This window comes from Scyliorhinus canicula, chromosome 16, assembly GCF_902713615.1.
Source record: "Scyliorhinus canicula chromosome 16, sScyCan1.1, whole genome shotgun sequence".
Lineage (NCBI taxonomy): Eukaryota > Metazoa > Chordata > Chondrichthyes > Carcharhiniformes > Scyliorhinidae > Scyliorhinus > Scyliorhinus canicula.
The window spans coordinates 118,977,175-118,997,481 of record NC_052161.1 but is presented as its reverse complement, the minus strand read 5'-3'; the positions used below and the strand labels follow the sequence as shown (position 1 = coordinate 118,997,481).

Below are 20,307 nucleotides of genomic sequence, written 5' to 3'. Positions count from 1 at the left end.
GGAGAGCTGTTCAGCTCAAAGAAATAGTGCCATGGACTCTTTTACGTCCACCCGACTGGGCCATAGTTTAACATTGCATTTAAAAGAAAGCATCTTCATTAGCACAGCACTCTCCCAGTACTGTATTGGTGTGTCAGCCTAGATTTTCTGTTCCAGTCTCTGTAGCGGGATGTGAAACAGAGGAGTGCTTAAAAGGGCAAGCTCAGTTTGGTGAAGATTTCAAATAACCCATAGTAGTTTATCTGTGACAGTAAGAATTACAGTTGACAATTCCCATGACTACCATCTCTCAAGAGACAGGAAACCAAACTCAAGGCAATGGTGGCAAAGGAAATGGCTCATTTAGCCAAAAACTCCATTGCCTACAAGACCAAACAGGTGCATATCTGGAACTCAGAATCAGCAACAATAATGAGACCATGCGGATCAATCTTGACTCAGCATCAAAACTGTGCTGTCTGACCTGGGACAACATAAAAGTGGAGTGAAAATTACTTATGAATTACTGACCTGTCATACTAACCTGGACAAGAGACTAAAGCACAGGCATTGTACGGAAATCTTCCCGAGGGATGGATAGCGAAACCTGTACAGATGTAGCTGAGAAACAATGTTCACTAAACAGCAGAAAACAAGCTTTAATTATTTTGATTATATCAAGAACGGTTAACCTGTGTTCCAGTGAAAAAAAGTCCAATCATTTCTGCTTAATTTTTCAATGCTGAACCTTTACAGTGCCTTTCCCATGGTTCAAAAGTCCTCACCAAAAGTGTTGAGTGTACCATTTTTCCCACCAAATCTAACACATTCCCCCCCAATCCCATTTAACCTTTCCTGACTTTGACTAAAAAAAAACTTGTAGCCCAGATTTTAAAAAAACTTCTATCCCTCCACTCTTTTAAAGATCTTTTACCTTTCCCCTCCAAAACGTACCACTGCACATTTCTCAGCATCGAATTACTGACATCCATTCATTTGTCCCTGTCTTCCTTCACCATTTGCCAGGTCACTAACTTGGATTTCTTCTGCAAATTAGTTTCTTCTGCTATCTCTGCACAAATTGTTTAATGTCTATTGTTAAAAAAAAGAGTTGTCAGCACAGGTCGCAGGAAACGTTGCTTCCATCAATCCATAAAAGCACCCATCACTGCTCTCTGCTACGCATCTCCACCTGAGTCGATTAAAAAAAAAGGGGAGGAAAATCTGGTACACAAAGGATCAGTTGCATTTCTAGTTTCGTTTGTGATAAAGAATTTATTGATTTGAAAACAAACAGATCAGAACATAAACCTACCGTATACTGAAGTCAACTCTTTTTTTAAAACTTCAAAATAGAGCTTTCTGGGCAAAAAACATCAATGGTTTCCAGATTGTATAATTTACATTGAAGTTTGCAGTTTTACTCTTATTTTAAGGGGGAGTGGGGAGGGGGCGGGTGGGGATACAAATTTTTAATAATCTTGTGGATGATGCGGGCTTACAAGGTTAACTATTAATGTTCGAGAGTTTAATGAATTTGCATTGTTCTTCCACTGTTCAGTTTCCAATAATTCCAAAATACAAAGTCACATTCTCAATTCCAGTATAGCTTTCAAGAAACACACTTTCCAAAGGCTTGACAAATATTTTGTACATTATAAAGTAGAACGATAGAAACTTAAACGAATGACAAACATTTCCTGACTCAATATTTTCAGAATAAAATTGTGGACTTTACACTTTATCAGTCTCCTTCTGGAAAATAAGTAACAAATTCTGGAAGATTTTTAGTTCATTTCAATGACATTAAAGACAAGAAATGATATTACTAAGATATCCTGTCAAGATTTATTGATTTACAAAGCAGTCATTGCTATTATGCACAACATGCTCATTTCAGATTAACAGCTGAGTGGGACGGGTATAGTTATATTCAGGAAGTTACTTTAATTTAACAAAATGACAATGTGTTCAGTCAAATGAAAATCTAATTTAACTTCTATTGCTTGTTATAAATGATATTTAACAGTATTCTAAATACCTTATTTTAATGTTTAAAACCAGGATGAAGCATGGCAAACACTTTCCTGTTAGATCACCTGGCAATTGTCATTGACTGCCAAGTCCATCAAAGTTTTACACAGCTTTTTTTTGTGGAAAAAGTATTGGAAAATTCTAAAGGTATTGTGCAAGAGGAAAGGCAAACTTAACATCTTCCAGAAATAACTGAATAAGCAGCAAATTATTGTCCATTAAAGCACTATTTCCAGCGATGCAAGTGATGCGTTTTGAGTATCTTTTCTTTATGCAGGTGAATTACAAACCCCCTCCCCCCCGCCATAAATAATGGTTTCTGTAATTATTTTGCCAAAGAGTTACCCATAAAACCTAATGAGAAAAAGCCTGCAATCAGATTGTTGGAATGTGCATAAGGTCTCGATTTGTCAGGAGGTCACTTATTTTACACTGGACGACCAACACTGCACTCTCACTTTTCCAATTTTGTTGAAACAAAAAGCACTTGAGTCCACACTCGGTTTTATCCAGTTAAGCATATAATTTTTGCATTTTGTTTTTATTCCAGAAATGCTTCCAATATACTCAAATACAATATAAATACATTAAAAAGTCATTTATGTTGAGCTATAGATTTTTGATCATTGTGAAGTAAACAATTAAAATCTGAAAATGCTGCTGCAAAAGATGCCCCTTTTAGAAATAGCACTAGTTTCAGATACACCATAATTAAGAGGCATAATATTGGTCATCCACTGTAAAATATGCATGACCAGCAGAGTAAATCTGAACCCTCGCATATTCTTGAACTATTTATTAGCTCCGTTGATCCATACATCTGTGAAAGAAAACCATAGGCTCTAATTGGTCACTTTTTTTGTACATATACAAATGTAATTTTAATTACATCACTCCAGCGCACAGCCTTACTCTTCCTTCCTGCAACGTTTCCACTAAAGGAGTCCGATTTGTTTGCAAGGTTGCAATGATTTGGTCTCTTCCGCAGCTTTATTCTTGTGCTATGCTTCGTAACACATACTTCACTGTGTAGGCAAAGGCTGCAAAACCAACAATGACGAACAAGTTTGCTAAAGCTCCCCCTAGGAGTCCATGGTTTCGGTTGGCCTGTTGAAGGCCTTGGTGGTTGGCAGCCGGTAGCACGGCATGGCCATTAAGAAGCGGCATACCATTTTGGTGCACTTCACCATCAGGGATAACATCTGGTAGAGGCAGGGCCTGAGCCCTGTTACTTAGTTCCTCTTGTGCTCGTTGCTTTTCCTTTATTTCCTAGAGATATGAGAGAAGAAAACTAAATGTCATTAAATCTACCTTATTGTGAACCCTGTGGTTTCTTCTTCTTTGCCCTGTTCTTTCAACCCTACTTTCACCTCATCAATGTTCTTCTGAGAAAATATTAGTCCCAAAAGCCTGATCAGTGATGGACAACCTAGGCTAGTGAGTGTTCTTCACCTCAGTGAGCTGCTAGATTAAAATCCGGCTTGTTCACTAACAATCAGGCTTGTGGGCAGCACAGTAGTAGTGGTCAGCACTGTGGCTTCACAGCAGCAGGGTCCCAGGTTCGATTCCAGGCTTGGGTCACAGTCTGTGTGGAGTCTACACGTTCTCCCCATGTCAGAGTGGGTTGCCTCCGGGTGCTCCGGTTTCCTCACATAAGTCCCGAAAGACGTGCTTTTTAGGTGAATTGGGCATTCTGAATTCTCCCTGTGTACCTGAACAGGCGCCGTAATGTGGTGACTAAGGGCTTTTCACAGTAACGTCATTGCAGTATTAATATAAGCCTACTTGTGACAATAAAGATTATTGATTTTAACCACGACCCCATGAGTAAGATTAAATATATTTAATACATGCCGAATATTTCATAACAAGTTATAGAAAATGCTTAATTATTCATATACTAATAGAACTATGTACTTCAAAAGATAAAAATAAAATATTTACACGTTGAACACAGAGGGATCGCACGGCTCTCACAATCAATGTTGTGAGCAATCAGCACGTACCTCACTTCACTTACCCTTGCTTTATGTGCTATCACTTCAGCCATACTGGTAGGAAATAAACTACATGGACGGCAATCAGCGGAATGTGGCGATCCCGCGCATGGGGAATGGTCAGTAAAATGCCTTGTGGGCCCCATTCATAACCCAGGTGGGCCCCATGTGGCCACCAAGCTGCAGGTTGACCACCACAGCTTTATCAGCTTACTCAAGGTGACTGATGTAGAATGATAAAGGTGTAAAGACCCATCAGAAGTCCTTTAGTTTATCAAATAGTAAAGTGACATGAGCGAAGAGAAAGCAATTGCAAACTTTTGCTTATTTCTACTACCCACCATATCAACATATACAGATTCTGTGTACAACATGACTGTGAGTTTACACAATAGATTGAATATGTTGCTCATCCTGAAAGCTTATAAACACTTACCTCCACTAAATCTGGGAAGAGCTCACAAAACACTTTATCCTTTAGATTAAAAGCACTGCTTTGGGCAGCAAGTTGCCTTTTCTGTGGAGGTAAAGATACAAAATATGGAGCATTACTTTGGATTCAGTCAAGGATCAGTATAAACTATCACAAGACAATGTGACTGAATTGTCAACTGAAATAAAACGCTTCAGGATTTATGAAGACAATTCACACTTGACTGTAGTAAAATCTTTTGCACTCCCGGCTCTACCGCAACTCCAAAAATCGCGAGTCCCCACCCTGGTTTGACCCTGGATCCAACCACCCTCGACACCGTCCCTGCCACCCCCTTCCAAGATTCTTCCAGTGCTGGGCATGCCCAGAACATATGGGCGTGGTTCGCTGGACTCCCCGAACATCTGGTGCACCTGTCCTCACCCCCAAAGAACCTACTCATCCTAGTCCCGGACATGTAGGCCCGGTGCAGCACCTTAAATTGGATGAGACTAAGCCTCGCACATGAGGAGGAAGAGTTGACTCTCTCCAAGGCATCCGCCCAAGTCCCGTCCTCTATCTGCTCCCCGAGTTCCTCCTCCCATTTAGCCTTCAGCTCCTCCACTGACGACTCCTCCACCTCCTGCATTACCTTATTAGATGTCAGACACCTTCCCCTCGCCGACCCACACCCCCGAAAGCACTCTGTCCATCGTTCCCCGCGAGGGCAGCAAAGGGAATCCCTCTACCTGTCGCCTAGCAAACGCCTTTACCTGCAAGTATCTGAACATGTTCCCTTGGGGAAGCCCAAACTTATCTTCCAGTTCCCCCAGGCCCGCAAACCTCCCGCCAATAAACAGGTCCCTCAATTTACTGATGCCCGCCCTTTGCCACCCCCTAAATCACCCATCCTTGTTCCCCGGGATGAACCGATGATTGCCACCCAGTGGAGCCTCCATCGAGCCCCTTGTTTCCCCCCGATGCCGTCTCCACACTCCCCAGATTCTTAGGGTCGCCGCCACCACCGGGCTCGTGGTAAACCTCTTATGGGAGAGCAGCAAGGGCACCATTACCATGGCACCCAGGCTCGTACCTCTACATGACGCCATCTCCATTCTTTTCCACGCCGCCCCTCCCCCCTCCATCACCCATTTACGCACCATTGACACATGGGCCGCCCAATAGTACCCCAGAAGGTTGGGCAGCGCCAGCCCGCCTCTATCCCTCCCTCGCTCCAGGAACACCCTCTTCACTCTCGGAGTCCCATGTGCCCACACAAAGCTCAAAATACTGCAAGTCACTCTCCTAAAGAAGGCCCTGGGGATAAAGATGGACTGGCACTGAAAGAGGAACAAGAACCTCGGAAGCACCGTCATTTTGACGGACTGTACCCTCCCCGCCAACGATAATGGCAGCATGTCCCACCTCTTGAACTCCCCCTCCATCTGATCTACAAGTCTGGTGAAATTATATTTGTGAAGAGTCCCCCAGTCCCTGGCCACCTGCACCCCCAGGTACCTAAAGCTCTCCCCTGCCCGCCTAAGCGGGAGCCTACCAATTCCTTCCTCCTGGTCTCCAGGGTGCACCACAAACACCTCACTCTTGCCTAAATTTAATTTATAACCTGAAATGGTCCCAAACTCAGCTAGCAGCTCCATCACCCCCGGCATCCCTCCCACCGGGTCCGCCACATACAGTAACAGGTCATCGGCATACAACGACACCCTATGTTCCTCCCCACCTCGCACCAAACCTCTCCACCTCTCTGAATCCCTCAACGCCATCGCCAGTGGCTCGATTGCCAGTGCAAACAACAAGGGGGACAGGGGGCAACCCTGCCTGGTCCCTTGGTAAAGCCGGAAGTACTCCGACCTCCTCCCATTCGTGGCCACGCACGCCATCGGGGCCTCATATACCAGCCTTACCCATCTAATGAACCCTTCACCAAATCCAAACCTCCCCAACACCTCCCATAGGTACCCCCACTCCACTCTATCGAAGGCCTTCTCCGCATCCAGCGCCACCACTATCTCTGCCTCCCCCTCAATCGCCGGCATCATGATGACATTCAACAATCTCCGCACATTCGTGTTCAGCTGCCTTCCCTTCACAAAACCTGTCTGGTCCTCGTGCACAACCTCTGGCACACAGTCCTCTATCCTGGTGGCCAGGATTTTTGCCAGCACCTTAGCATCCACGTTGAGGAGAGATATGGGCCTGTATGAACCACACTGCTGGGGGTCCTTGTCCCTCTTTAAAATTAACGAGATCAGCGCCCGTGACATCGTCGGGGGCAAAGTCCCCTTGTCCCACGCTTCATTGAGTGTCCGCACCAGCAAGGGGCCCACTAGGTCCACAAACTTTTTATAAAATTCCACCGGGAACCCATCCGGCCCCGGTGCCTTCCCTGACTGCATCTGCCCGATCCCCTTAACTAGCTCCTCCAGCTCAATCGGCGCACCCAACCCCTCCACCTGCTCCTCCTGCACCTTCGGGAAAGAAAGCCCGTCGAGGAACCTCTCCATTCCCCTCCTCTCCCCCGTTGGCTCCGCCGGTACAGTTCCCCGTAAAAGTCCTTGAAGACCTCATTCACCTCTACCCCCTTCCGCACTACATTCCCACTCTTATCTCTCACTCCAGCAATCTCCTTAGCCGCATCCCGCTTACGCAGCTGATGAGCCAGCATCCTACTCGCCTTTTCACCATGTTCGTACACTGCCCCTTGTGCCTTCCTCCACTGTGCCTCCGCCTTTCTAGTGGTCAGCAAATCAAATTTAGCCTGCAGGCTGCACCTCTCCCCCAACAGTCCCTCCTCTGGTGCCTCTGCATACCTCCTGTCTACCTCCAGCATCTTTCCCACCAGTCTATCCCTCTCACTCCTCTCGCTCCTCTCCCTGTGCGCCCGGATGGATATCAGCTCCCCACAAATCACTGCTTTCAGGGCTTCCCAGACCATCCCCACCCGAACCTCCCCCGTATCATTCACCTCGAGGTACCCCTCAATACTTGCCCGGACCCTCCTACACACCTCCTCCTCCGCCAACAACCCCACATCCAACCGCCACAGCGGGCGCTGGTCCCGCACCTCCAACTCTATCCAATGCGGAGCGTGGTCGGAGATTGCAATGGCCGAATACTCGGCCTCCTCCACTCTCGGAATCAGTCCCCTACTCACCACGAAGAAGTCTATCCGAGAGTAGACCCTATGTACGTGGGAGAAGAAAGAGTACTCTCGTGCCCTCGGCCTCACAAACCTCCATGGATCCACCCCACCCATCTGGTCCATAAACCCTCTCAGTACCTTGGCCGCCGCCGGCCTCCTACCCGTCCTAGAGCTGGACCGATCCAGTGAAGGATCCAACACCGTATTGAAGTCCCCCCCCCCCCCCACAAAGTTCATTTTTAATGCATTATTGAGTGCAAACTATTTATCAAATATTGAAAATGATGGGTCCTCTCATGCTTCTACCCAGAATGCAACAGTACAAGCAAAAGTAAGCCATGACCATTTGATCACAACATGGGTTGAATCTAAATGTGCGATTGTCTCACCCAAATGGGCAGCCAGCATAAAAGAATACACCTTAGCACTTTGGGGCCTCACGGTAGCATGGTGGTTAGCAATGCTTCACAGCTCCAGGGTCCCAGGTTCGATTCCTGGCTGGGTCACTGTCTGTGTGGAGTCTGCACGTCCTCCCCGTGTGCGCGTGGGTTTCCTCCGGGTGCTCCGGTTTCCTCCCACAGTCCAAAGATGTGCGGGTTAGGTGGATTGGCCATGCTAAATTGCCCGTAGTGTAAGGTTAATGGGGGATTGTTGGGTTACGGGTATACGGGTTACGTGGGTTTAAGTGGGGTGATCATTGTTCGGCACAACATCGAGGGCCGAAGGGCCTGTTCTGTGCTGTACTGTTCTATGTTCTACCTCCTACACAAAGCTAAATTTCAGTCCTCAACGCTCCCTCCTCACAATGAACAGGCTTGCGCCATTTCAACTAACTCTGCACCATGTCCATTTGCAACCAGTGCAAACTTTTGGGGTGGACAAACGAAGCTAGGGAGCACACAGTAAGCAGGAGTATATGAGAGACCTTGTGAGTGCATGTACACAGTACAGGTGGATAAGGTGGTAACGGAAGCATATGGAATAGCTTCCTTTACTGGAAGAGGTATTGAATACAAAAGCAGGGATGTAATGATGGAAGTGTACAAAATGCATGTTAGGCCAAAGATGGAATTTTGTGTTCGGTTAGAACATAAGGACTAGGAGTAGGAGTAGGTCATCCGCCCCTCGAGTCTGCTCTGCCATTCAATGAGATCATGGCTGATCTTTTTGTGGACTCAGCTCCATTGACCCGCCCGCTCACCATAATCTTTAATTCCTTTCCTGTTCAAAAATCTCTCTATTTTGCCTTGAAAACATTTAATGAGGTAGCCTCAACTGCTTCACTGGGCAGGAAATTCCACAGATTCACAACCCTTTGGGTGTAGAAGTTCCTCCTCAACTCAGTCCTAAATCTGCTCCAAAAAACAAAACAAAATACGAGATATATATTCTTCCCCAATATGAAGTATTAACTAGCACCAGAATGTGCCTTGTGAACGGAGTCAACATTGTTTAAACAAATCTGCATTAATTTTAATAGTTGCCACTGTAATAATTTTTCTCCGTCCTAGTGCCAGAAAACATGAACAGGTTATCCAACTCCCAGAGAACCCACAATGTTGCTTCGCTGGTTTTGAGTTGATGCAGAACCAACTTTGCTGTATGAGCCAGAGGTCTTTTTTTGGCAAGCTAGCAATGAACGCATCGCTGAATCTACCGAATGTGTTCGCAAGATTTCTTTCTAGTACATTCAACGGTCACAGTATGTCCTGCTCCAAAACTTGCAATGGGTTTCTGTGGAATCTGCCAAGTAGCATGCATAGCCAAGCAGGTAGAAACCAAAGACTGGGTTTATTTTGACATGCAATAACCTCCACTTCTCAAAGGGTCACCCTCCCCAACCAGCACCTGCACCCAGGTTGGGGTTTACATACTGGTGAGGTTTCACCTTGTTAAGGGGAAAATTCCACCCCCTATCACCGTGGAAGTTCATATTCTGTGGAGGTCGCAGCAATCTGGTAGTCCTTTACTGTGACCTCCACGGGGTTATAGCACTCCTCCTCCTCCACAACCCTCCACCCCCAGAGGCATGTACCGAACCGCAGAGCGGGGTTTTCGCACGGTGTGCCTGGGCTGGGCGGGAGCCAATTGCAACATATCCATCAGAATAGGAGCTGGGCTGGGCCTCTTCTGGCATCTCACCATCTGAATTACGTCTCTCCACAGCTGGCACAACCAGGAGCAACTGCGGCAATACGAGTGGCCCGGGTAGGGATCGCCGGAACTGGATCCGGGGCATCAGGAATGCGGCTGCAGATGGTCCATATGTTGATTTGGCTCGTCTTTCCCCCACACCTGATAAGAGACTGGACCAATCTGATGCCAGGGATCCACGGGGCCCCTTCGCAAAAGTTCTGCACGTGCACCAGATTCCCGAGGGTGGATATGCGCAAAGGCGTACGTCGTTTTGTGTCAGCCTTGGTCCTGCCCTGGCCCTGGAGGACCTTTCCGCCAATGCCTGGGATAACTAAACTCAACCGGGTGTGGAGGCGGTGACCCATCAGCAATTCGGCGTGAACAATCCACGTCGTGGCGTGTGGTCTTCCAATAGCAGAAGAGGAATGGTGCCAGCAGAGTCTCCCAGGAACCAGAGATCTGTTTCTTCGCTCCAAGTGTAAAAGTCTGGACCACCTGCTCCGCCAATCCATTTGACACTCGATGGTATAGGGTGGTGCGCACATGTCTTATGCCATTTACCAGGAGCTGATGCAGACAATAGGGTGTGGCTGTAATATTCAGAGGGGGATGTCTGCAACCCTCCAGCGGGACAAAGGACGGCCTGGCCAAGCCCATCCTCGTCACCAGTGTAGAATCCTCAAAAGTAGTACGCATAGACAATCAGGTAGAAAACGAAGACCGTGTTTATCTCGATGTATAATAACCTCCACTCGAGGATCACCTTGCTAAGGGGGTGAAAATAAGGATGAAATGCAGGGGTGAAAAGGAGGATGAAATTCTAAAATTGAGGCATTTGACAGTGGCAATGTCACTGGACTAGTAATCCAGAGGCACAGAATAATACTCTGGGGAAGTGTTCACAATTTACGACAACGGGTGGAATTTAAATTCATTTCATAAATCTGGAATAAAGCTAGTCTCAGTAATGGGGGCCACGTAACTATCTTACGAATGTTTTTAAAAACCCATCTGGTTCACTAATGTCCTTTAGGGATGGAAATCTGCCGTTTTCACCTGGTCTGACCTACATATGACTCCAATGTAGTTGATTCTTAACTGCCCTCTGACATGGCTGAGCAAACTACTCATTTCAAGGATAATTAGGGATGAGGAACAAATGTTGGCTTTGCCAGTGACACCCACATCCAATGAAAGAATAAGGAAAACAAATGTAGAACAGAGAACATAGGGGTGATAGGTGAGAAGGTCTTATCACGACTGACAACTGCAGAAGGCAGACTGTAGCATAAAAAATGGTTTACACACACCTGGAAAACAAGGGGTCGAAGAAGAGTACTTATTTTCTTTGCTCTGTTCAAAAAAAGGTTTATGGGACACTAGCTTTACTAGTTGAACAGTTGAAAATAGCTGGATAAACGTCCAGATGTGCTGGCTATCTAAACCCACTTGCTGTAAGTCAGCCAGTTTTCAGTTTCCCCATCCCCCAGTTCATCAAAAACAAGGCACTTCAATTGAATTACACCGTACTTTGGCTGGGGAAGAGTTATAGTCAATACAGAGAATGAAATTACAGACAGACCATCCTTACCTCCTGACATGGGAGACTCTGAGAAAAGGAAGTTGGAGTGGAAGAGGATAAAAATGTAATTTGAAAGGCACATAACATCATTCAGTTCAAAGTTCAAAAGAATCTGCAGCATGACAATGAAAATCTTCTCTTGAGTAATGAATGGAAGGAACTTACTGTATATTCTGAAGTTTCAATACTGCCCAATGTAGGCCCTTTCTCTACCATGAAGCTAAGGAGACCCGTCAGAATTGTAGACACAGACCAGGCTGGGTTCCAGGTATCGGGATGGAAATCAGTGATTGAAAGACATAACCTGCAAGGTAAAGGTCTTTACTAAAATGGTGTTTATTTTTTCCAACAAGGTTTCACACAACTCAAAATCTCTTTTGACCATAGACACCCCAAAATCAATGAACTGGCAAATCAATTTCTCACTCGGGGTATTCTAGTCGATGTATCATTAAAAACGTATTTTCATTTGGGATTTCTCGATGGATCAATTTAAAGGTATTACTTTTTAAGGTAATGCTTAACAACCTAGCTGGATGCCAGTCTACAATCTCTTACATTGCGAGATTCTGATCTCAGATAGGGATCCGGAGGACCAATGATGTGACTCTAGACAGGGAGGCAAGGGGGCCACATCTTCCAGTGACCATTACAGAGCCTTAGCAAAGTTATGGAGGATCAGCTCCAAAGCTCTTTGATGTACTAGATTTTGAGGGACAAATAGAATGGAAAATGTAGAAATGTGGAAAATAAACACAATATTTTAACGGGCATAACTTGTTGCTCCAGAGGTCTGCACGTTCTCCCAGTGTCTGCGTGGGTTTCCTCCGGGTGCTCCGGTTTCTCCCACAAGTCCCGAAAGACGTGCTGTTAGGTGAATTGGATATTCTGAATTCTCCCTGTGTACCTGAACAGGCGCCAGAATGTGGCGACTAGGGGCTTTTCACACTACCTTCATTGCAGTGTTAATGTAAGCCTACTTGAGATACTAATAAAGATTATTATAGGAGAGATTCTTCTTTTATAACTTTCTATAGGTCAGCTGAAGGTAAATGCATTAAAGACGCAGGCGCTTAATTAGGAGCCCTAGTCTCCCTCCTGTGGCATAGTGGTATAGGTCACTGAACTGATAAATCACAAAGCTCTGGGGTTCCTGGTTCGAATCCCTCCATGGTTAATGGTTAAAAAAAATCAGCAGTACTGATAGTGAAACAGGCTCGGTGTGCTGTATGGTCTCTTCCTATTTGCCAGATGGTACCGTGGCTTAGTTGGTTAAAGTGTCTAGTAAACAGGAGATGCTGAGTTCAAATTTGTCTCTAGCAATTTGGTCAATTAATGGCTTTAACTTAAGAATGAACAGTATTAAGAATGAACGGCATTGAAAAAAATACTCATGTGCAAATGATCAATGTTACTGTTGGAGCTTCATAGGAGTTTTAATTTAAAAAAAGATTCTAAACAACTGGTTGGGGGGAGGGAGGGGGGTGGGATTATGGTAACTTCAAGTTATGTTGTTTATGAGAGCTCAGGTGAAAATATTTATTATATATCTTTGGCCAAATAAATAGGTCCCCTGATTATAAATCTATGGTGCATGGGTCACATTCAACAATTCCAAAATTGTTTTTTGGTGCCATCTCAGGTTGTTAGTTGTTTTACAAAACCTCTGCAAATGTCTAGTGGCTGTGAATGAATGATCAAATTGCTGAATGTAGGTGCAAGAGGAAAATGGGAAACAGTGGAGTCTTCGAAAATATGAAACGGTGGAGTGGACCCATGGTAGTCAGTGGGCGAAGGCATTCTAAGTGCATAGGGTGTACTCCCGAATCGACTATTTTGTGATGAATAGGACATTGGTGGCGGGGGTGGTCGGTTCGGAGTACTCGACAATTGTGGTTTCAGACCATGCGTCACATCGGGTGGACTTCCCGGGGGGGGGGGGGCAAGTAGGGCAGTTGAGGAAAGCTAAAGGGGCGGTCTCGGAGTACAGGGAAAAGGCAAGTAGGCTGTTGGTGCATCAATTGAGGATGAAGGAGGTAGCAAGGGAGATCAGCAAATGAAGGATAGGGGAGGGGAGGGGGACACGGTCTTGGATCCAGTGGGGTGAATGGGGTGTTCGGGGACTTCGATAAGAGAATGTACGAGTCAGGAGCCCCTGCCAGGGTTGAGGGAATGAAGCGTTTTTTAGAGGGGTTGGAGTTCCCAAGGGTGGAGGAGGACCTGGTGGAGGGATTGGGAGCCTCCATTGGACTGGTGGAGACGTTGGAGAGTATGGGGCAATGCAGGCGGGGAAGGCCCCGGGCCCGGACGGGTTCACAGTGAAATTTTACAAAACGTTTTGAGGGGGATTTGGGGCCCCTGCTGGTAAGGGCTTTTAATAAGGCGAGGAAGTAGTGGGTGCTCCCCTGACATTATCGCAGGCCTCGATCTCCTTAATTTTAAAGAGGGATAAGGATTCGGAGCAGTGTGGGTCCTACAGACCAGTTTCGCTGTTAAATGTGGATGCCAAGATCTTGGCCTCAAGGATTGAGGACTGTGTGCCGGGGGTGATAAGGGAGGACCAGACAGGGTTTGCTAAGGGGAGACATTTGTCAACCGATATCAAGTGGCTGTTGAATGTGATAATAATGCTCCCGGAGGGACGAAGTGTGGAGGTGGTGGTCACCATGGGTGCGGAGAAGGCCTATCTGTGGGAGGTTCTGAGGCGTTTTGGGTTTGGGCAGGGATTTGTGGATTGGGTCCGGTGTATAAACAAACCGGGTGAGTTCGGAATATTTCAGGCTGCACTGGGGAACAAGGCAGGGATGCCCACTCTCCCCACTGCTCTTTGCCTTGGCTATCGAGCCATTGGCAATGGCGTTAAGAGCATCAAGGGACTGGCGGGTGGGGGTGGAGAATAGGGTCTTGCTGTACGTGGACAATCTGCTGCTCTACCTTTGATGGGAGGGATTATGGGTAAATTGGAGGAGTTAGGTCACTTTTCGGGATTTAAACTCAATATGGGGAAGAGCGAGGTTTTTCCGATTCAAGCAAGGGGGCAGGAGAAGAGGTTGGGAGAATTGCCACTTATAGTGGGGGTGAGCTTTCGCTATTTGAGTATTCAGGTGGCGCAGGGGTGGGAGCAGTTGCACAAGTTGAATCAAGCGCGGTTGGTGGAACAGGTGAAAGGGGATTTCAGGAGGTGGGATGTGCTCCCGCTGTCGGGACGGGTGCTCCCGCTGTCGGGACGGGTGCTCCCGCTGTCGGGACGGGTGCTCCCGCTGTCGGGACGGGTGCTCCCGCTGTCGGGACGGGTGCTCCCGCTGTCGGGACGGGTGCTCCCGCTGTCGGGACGGGTGCTCCCGCTGTCGGGACGGGTGCTCCCGCTGTCGGGACGGGTGCAATCGGTGAAGATGACAGTCCTCCCGTGGTTCTCGTTTGCATTCCAGAACCTCCTGATCTTCGCTCTCACGGCTTTTTATAGGAGGGTGAATGCACTGCTTTTGGGGTTTCTTTTGGGCAGGTAAAGCCCTGCAGATGATGAAGATGCTGCTGGAACGGAGTGGGGGGGGGGGGGGGGGGGGGGGGGGGGGGGGGGGGGGGGGGGGGGGGGGGGGTTTAGATCTCTCAAATTTGATGAATTACTACTGGATGGCGGATATTGCCATAGTTAGGAAGTGCTGCCCCAGGGGCTACAGGACAAGAGGGTGTCAAAAACAGTGGTAGGTGAGGATAAAGTATCAGAAATTAATAAGGAGTTGATGGATTGGGAGGGAGCCCCAATAGGGGTAGTGAAGCGTCACTGGGAGGAAGAGTTGGGTCGGGAGGTGGAGGCTGGGGTGTGGGAGGAACCATTTGTGGTTGGTGAACATACATGTCCCTGTCATGTGCAAGGCTTAGCCCTATACAGTTCAAGGTGGTCCACAGGGCACATCTGACTGTGGCCAGGATGAGCAGGGTTTTTGGATGGGGTGGAGGATAGGTGTGGGCAGTGCGCGGGTGGGCCCGCGAATCATGTTCAAATGTTTTGGGCCTGTCCGAAGCTTGGGGGATTCTGGCAGGGGTTTGCCGATGTTATGTCGGAGGTCCTGAAGGTGAAGGTGGTCCTGGGTCCGGCGGCCTTTGGAGTGTCAGAAGACCCGGGAGTCCAGGGGGCAAGAGAGAGGCCAATGTCTTGGTCTTTGCCTCCCTGGTAGCCGGAGATGGATCTTATTGGAATGGAGGGACTTGGGGCTACATAAACCGTGGGATGTAGGTGAGTGACCTGGCAGAGTTTCCTCGGCTGGAGAAGATAAAGTTTGCCTTGAGGGGTTTGCCCGGAGGTGGCAGCCGTTCATAGACTTCTTTGAGAATAGTTAAGATGTCAGCAGGGTGGTGGGGGGCATGGGGAGCGGGTGGGTGGGGTGTTAGGTATTTATTTGGTTTGCAGCCCTGTTGGCTTGTTTTGCTTTAGGTTGTGTTTGATGTGTAAATATATATATAATGCCTCAATAAAAAAATTTTTTAAAGAAAATATTAAGACACTACTACACATACAAATGTGGATCAAGGAATTATAAAATAAACTGCAGACAATGAGCCTTTTGTTTTTGGAAAATAGCATTAGCTCTGCACTTCTGACTTTGTGATAAATATAGAGCATAACATTCAGAATTTACAGCTCACTGTTAGGTTTCTTTAATATCAGCAGCACACAACAGGCTAATCACAACCGGTGAAATTTAGACATCAACAAGAGCAGTAATTTTGGTTTAAACTAATCAAAAGTGAAAGTATCTTTGAATCTTGATTAAAGCTAAAGCAAGACATGTAAATATTTGCTCGTTAAACGTGGTGTTCTAATCTGCAGATTATTTTTAAGAAAACACAGTTAAATTGAAAATGTTAAACTAGGACAATACAGGTATAAAAGCCGTGCTTTTCAAATCTATTTCAAAACGATAAATGCTTCAAAACCCTAATAATGCTCAGAAGTTGGATTCATAGCTGAGGAAATGCTCACACTAACTTTTTTTTAAAATTAGGTACAAACATAGTGCTGTTAGGGAGAGAATTCCAGGAATTTGACTTGATAACAGTGAAGGACATTCGGTGTGCTCCAATGTCCTCTGCTCAGCAATTGTGGATAAACAAAAGATTCTACAGGGTGCTCCACTTCTCCTATTTTTTCTTTTTCCCATTTACAATTCCCTTACCATTAACTGCCTCTTCCCCCAGTCCACATGCCAAACATCAGCAAGAAGATGAACCAAGGCCAGCAGGCCTTGGGGGCAGCAGGGTAGCATGGTGGTTAGCATAAATGCTTCACAGCTCCAGGGTCCCAGGTTCGATTCCCGGCTGGGTCACTGTCTGTGTGGAGTCTGCACGTCCTCCCCCTGTGTGCGTGGGTTTCCTCCGGGTGCTCCGGTTTCCTCCCACAGTCCAAAGATGTGCGGGTTAGGTGGATTGGCCATGCTAAATTGCCCGTAGTGTCCTAGAAAAAGTAAGGTTAAGGGGGAGTTGTTGGGTTACGGGTATAGGGTGGATACGTGGGTTTGAGTAGGTTGATCATGGCTCGGCACAACATTGAGGGCCGAAGGGCCTGTTCTGTGCTGTACTGTTCTATGTTCTATTAAGGCCGTAAGAATTTCTAAAAATTATGTCTATTAAAGTGTTGCATTATTTTCCACATTTTTAGTTCCTCCATTCTATTCCTCCCTCAAAAGCAGTGACCCTCGAGAACTTTGCTATTGCCACGTAGTTTAACACTGGGGGATGATGAGAAGCCACCCCCTTTCTTCCCTGGGGGTCATTGCTACCTTACAGCAAGCCAGGTGATCGGCACCTTAAAATAACTAGAGTCTTAATTTCCTCTTTCGGTTTGGAAAGTGATTCATCTACCTCTCCACCTCTCCCTAGCTTCGGTGAGATTGGGAACGGTGTGAAGAATCAACTGGGGTTCAACCATAGAATGTACAGTGCAGAAGGAGGCCATTTAGCCCATTGGGTCTGCATGGCCCTTGTAAAGAACACCCTTACTTAAATCCACGCCTCCACCCTATCCCCGTAATCCAGAAACACTACCTAACCCGTTGGACACCAAGGGGCAAATTTAGCATGGCCAATCCACCTAACCTGCACATCTTTGGACTGCGGGAGGAAACCGGAGCACCCAGAGGAGACCCACGCAGACAAGGGGAGAACATGCTAACTCCACACTGTCACCCAAGGCCGGAATTGAACCCAGGTCCCTGGAGCTGTGAGGCAGCAGTGCTAACCATTGTGCCACCCTAACTGATTAGAAACTAGTCTGGTTTCAAATAATAAAGTAATCTTTTAAAACAGTTTTAAAAATAGTGCTTTGGTAGCAAGCTAGCCCAATGCAGACTTTAAACTGGTTACAGCCTGCTGAAATCAGCCCAGCTGCAATTATAATGGAACTCACATTGCTGCACCACTTCAAAGACAGACAAGCTACCTGGGTTAGATAGACTGATTAATGAATGGCAGAGGGGTTAGAAACAATTAATATTGTTAACCAGGCTGCGAGCAGGAGGCTGCAGTCTGACGGAAGAAACAAAACTATTGTTTCCTGTAGGGAGTTTACACTGTTTTGCAGGGTTAATAATGGGAAACCCCTATATCAGGCAGACTGTGTGGCTTTAAAACTTATTTGTGATTTGAGTGATATCATAATTCACATTTCCAAGTCAAGGTTTAACAAATTTCTGTTTTGCCAAACATGGACAAGCTGGGGCTAGTCAGATACACTTCATTGCTTAAGTCAACATACAAGCTTTTTGTCACGGATGTGTTGCAGCTTATGAGCATTAAAGTTTTGAAACACCATGATTTTTGAAGTAGATTTACATTGCTAAAGGGAAATTATTTAACGCGATCTGGTGAAATCTACAGTTTTTTTTTGCTCCTGATTGATTTCACTTCTTCGTAAACCTAATTTATAGCTTATAGTTCAATAAATATGGTCAGTCAGAGATTTGTCAGGCAGAGAGCTCTGGAGAATATGAAGCATCGTGTAACATTTCCAGCCAACCTAACAGTAGAAAGAGGAATTATCATCAGCAGCAACATACTAAATTTTCAGGTACTTTCTATGTAAGGAAACGGTTTCGTTCATTGGAACTGAGCGCTTGGTTATGAAGTAGCTGTGTTGGTAGTGGGGAAAGTGTCTGGTGAATGCCCGAATTAAAACATGGACAACTTCTACGGTTGACGTGGAAAAAAAAACAATGCTTCCTTGTGTGCATTGTATTATATACTGCCCAAGTCATTTCAAAAGGTGTGAAAAATGTGCAAGAATTTCAGCAGCATTGGTTAAATGTACCAATGTTGAAACTATTGTTCGAATTCATGTTTATCAATGACTCCACAGGATTGGCCTAGACCATTGATAGGGTTTGAGGGCTGCTGTGTGCCAAAACCCGGAAATCTTATGATTCATTTTTGTACAAATACAGCAACTGTAAATGCTATTTCAATGTGAATAACCAGAGGTAAAACCCAGAACTGAAGAACAGACAACAGCAGAACCACTAATGCCTCTGTCATGTACTCTCCAAGTTCTTTTACTATGGCTAATGAAAGCTCTAAATCAGTTACAAAATCTCTTACCGTGTATTGCATTTGAATCTTCCATTTGGTGTAATCATATAAATACTAGGGGGTTTAAAGGGAAATTCTCTGGGGAAAACTAATTTCCCATGATAAAGACCGCCTAGGTTAAACAGAAAATAACAGCAATATTAGAATCTGTATATATTTCACTTTCACATATCCCGCAGTCAAAGATTTAAACGGAGCACCCTTTATTGAACAATGACTTTGATCTTGTCAAAAGTGGAGCAGAAAGAATTTTAGTAGCAAAGCAAATTACTGCAGATGCTGGAAATGCAAATTAGAAACAGAAATGCTGGAAACACTCAGCAAGTCTGGCAGCACCTGTGGAGAGAGAAACAGGTTGTTGATCTGAAACGCTATGATTCTCTCTCTCTCTAGATGCTGCCAGACCTGCTAAGTACTTCGGGCACTGTTTTCATGTTGCAATGAATTTGAGCTTCAGCAACAGCATAATTGCACATGGCTAAATGCACGACAAGTACAGTCAACACTATAATATTTTCACACTTGAACAAGGTTCTGTGGTTCATTACAGAGTTAGTACCGCAAGTTCAGAGAACGCTGCAGATGTTTTCTTCTATCTCTTGAAATAATCCAGAGCTATTAGGAAGCTTTCCTTTCCCATCAACCCCATTCCACCCCCCCCCCCCCCCCCCCCCCCCCCACGGCCTCACTTTCAGGAGACACTAAATTATATTTTAAATATTATTTCGCATTCACTCAGATGAACATCCTCAACCTACATCAGTAGCATTGGTTTCACTGGTATCCACCTGCAACCAGGCACATACAATTCTTTCATTTAAGAAATGCTTTCTCCCCCACAACCAAAACATTTCATAGCAGGAATACATTGCACAGACTGGAGATTTAAAAAATGACATCTCATTCATAACTTGGACGACAATCAGATCAAACTCTCTTTCGAGTTAGTCCACCCATGATATATCCCACACGTGAACTAGCCTCCAGCCATATCTATTTCTACAGTGAGTGAAGGCATTCCTATAGCCCTGGAAAGGCTCGATTTCAAATTCAATACACAAAATGTAAGTTCTCGGTAGTATGGCTATATAATATTTATTGTGAAGAAGCCTCATGTCCCAGTTTCCTGATTGGTTCATTCTTTGCTATAGAAAAAAAAAGTTTAACAGCAACAATCCACAATATAAATAACAAGAAAAGAAACAAAACAAAAAAATTATATACATAGTGCAAATTCCACCACTCTCTCCCACAGGTCCTGCCATTACTTACCCCCATACAGTACTCTAACCTAATTTGCCCCCCTACGCTACCCCCCCCCGCTTCTGCTGACGTTTAATTATCGAAGTTTAAGACGACGAATGGTTGCCACCTCCGGGCGAACTCTGACATAGACCCCCTCATGGCGAACTTAGTTTTTTTC

At 45.8% G+C, this 20,307-nt stretch overlaps 1 protein-coding gene across 1 annotated transcript in view; it reads right to left on the bottom strand.

The window, feature by feature from the left end:
- Positions 1–1,414: 1,414 nt before the first annotated feature.
- ube2j2 (ubiquitin-conjugating enzyme E2, J2 (UBC6 homolog, yeast)) overlaps positions 1,415–20,307 on the bottom strand; it is a 39,512-nt gene continuing 20,619 nt past the window's right edge. Inside the window, exons 4-7 of the mRNA XM_038821721.1 lie at positions 18,894–18,996; positions 11,469–11,607; positions 4,447–4,527; positions 1,415–3,282 (exon numbers count right to left, since the gene is read on the bottom strand). Of these exons, the coding sequence (XP_038677649.1) occupies positions 3,004–3,282; positions 4,447–4,527; positions 11,469–11,607; positions 18,894–18,996 (602 nt within the window). The 3' untranslated portion in view covers positions 1,415–3,003. The remainder of the gene's footprint in view (positions 3,283–4,446; positions 4,528–11,468; positions 11,608–18,893; positions 18,997–20,307) is intronic.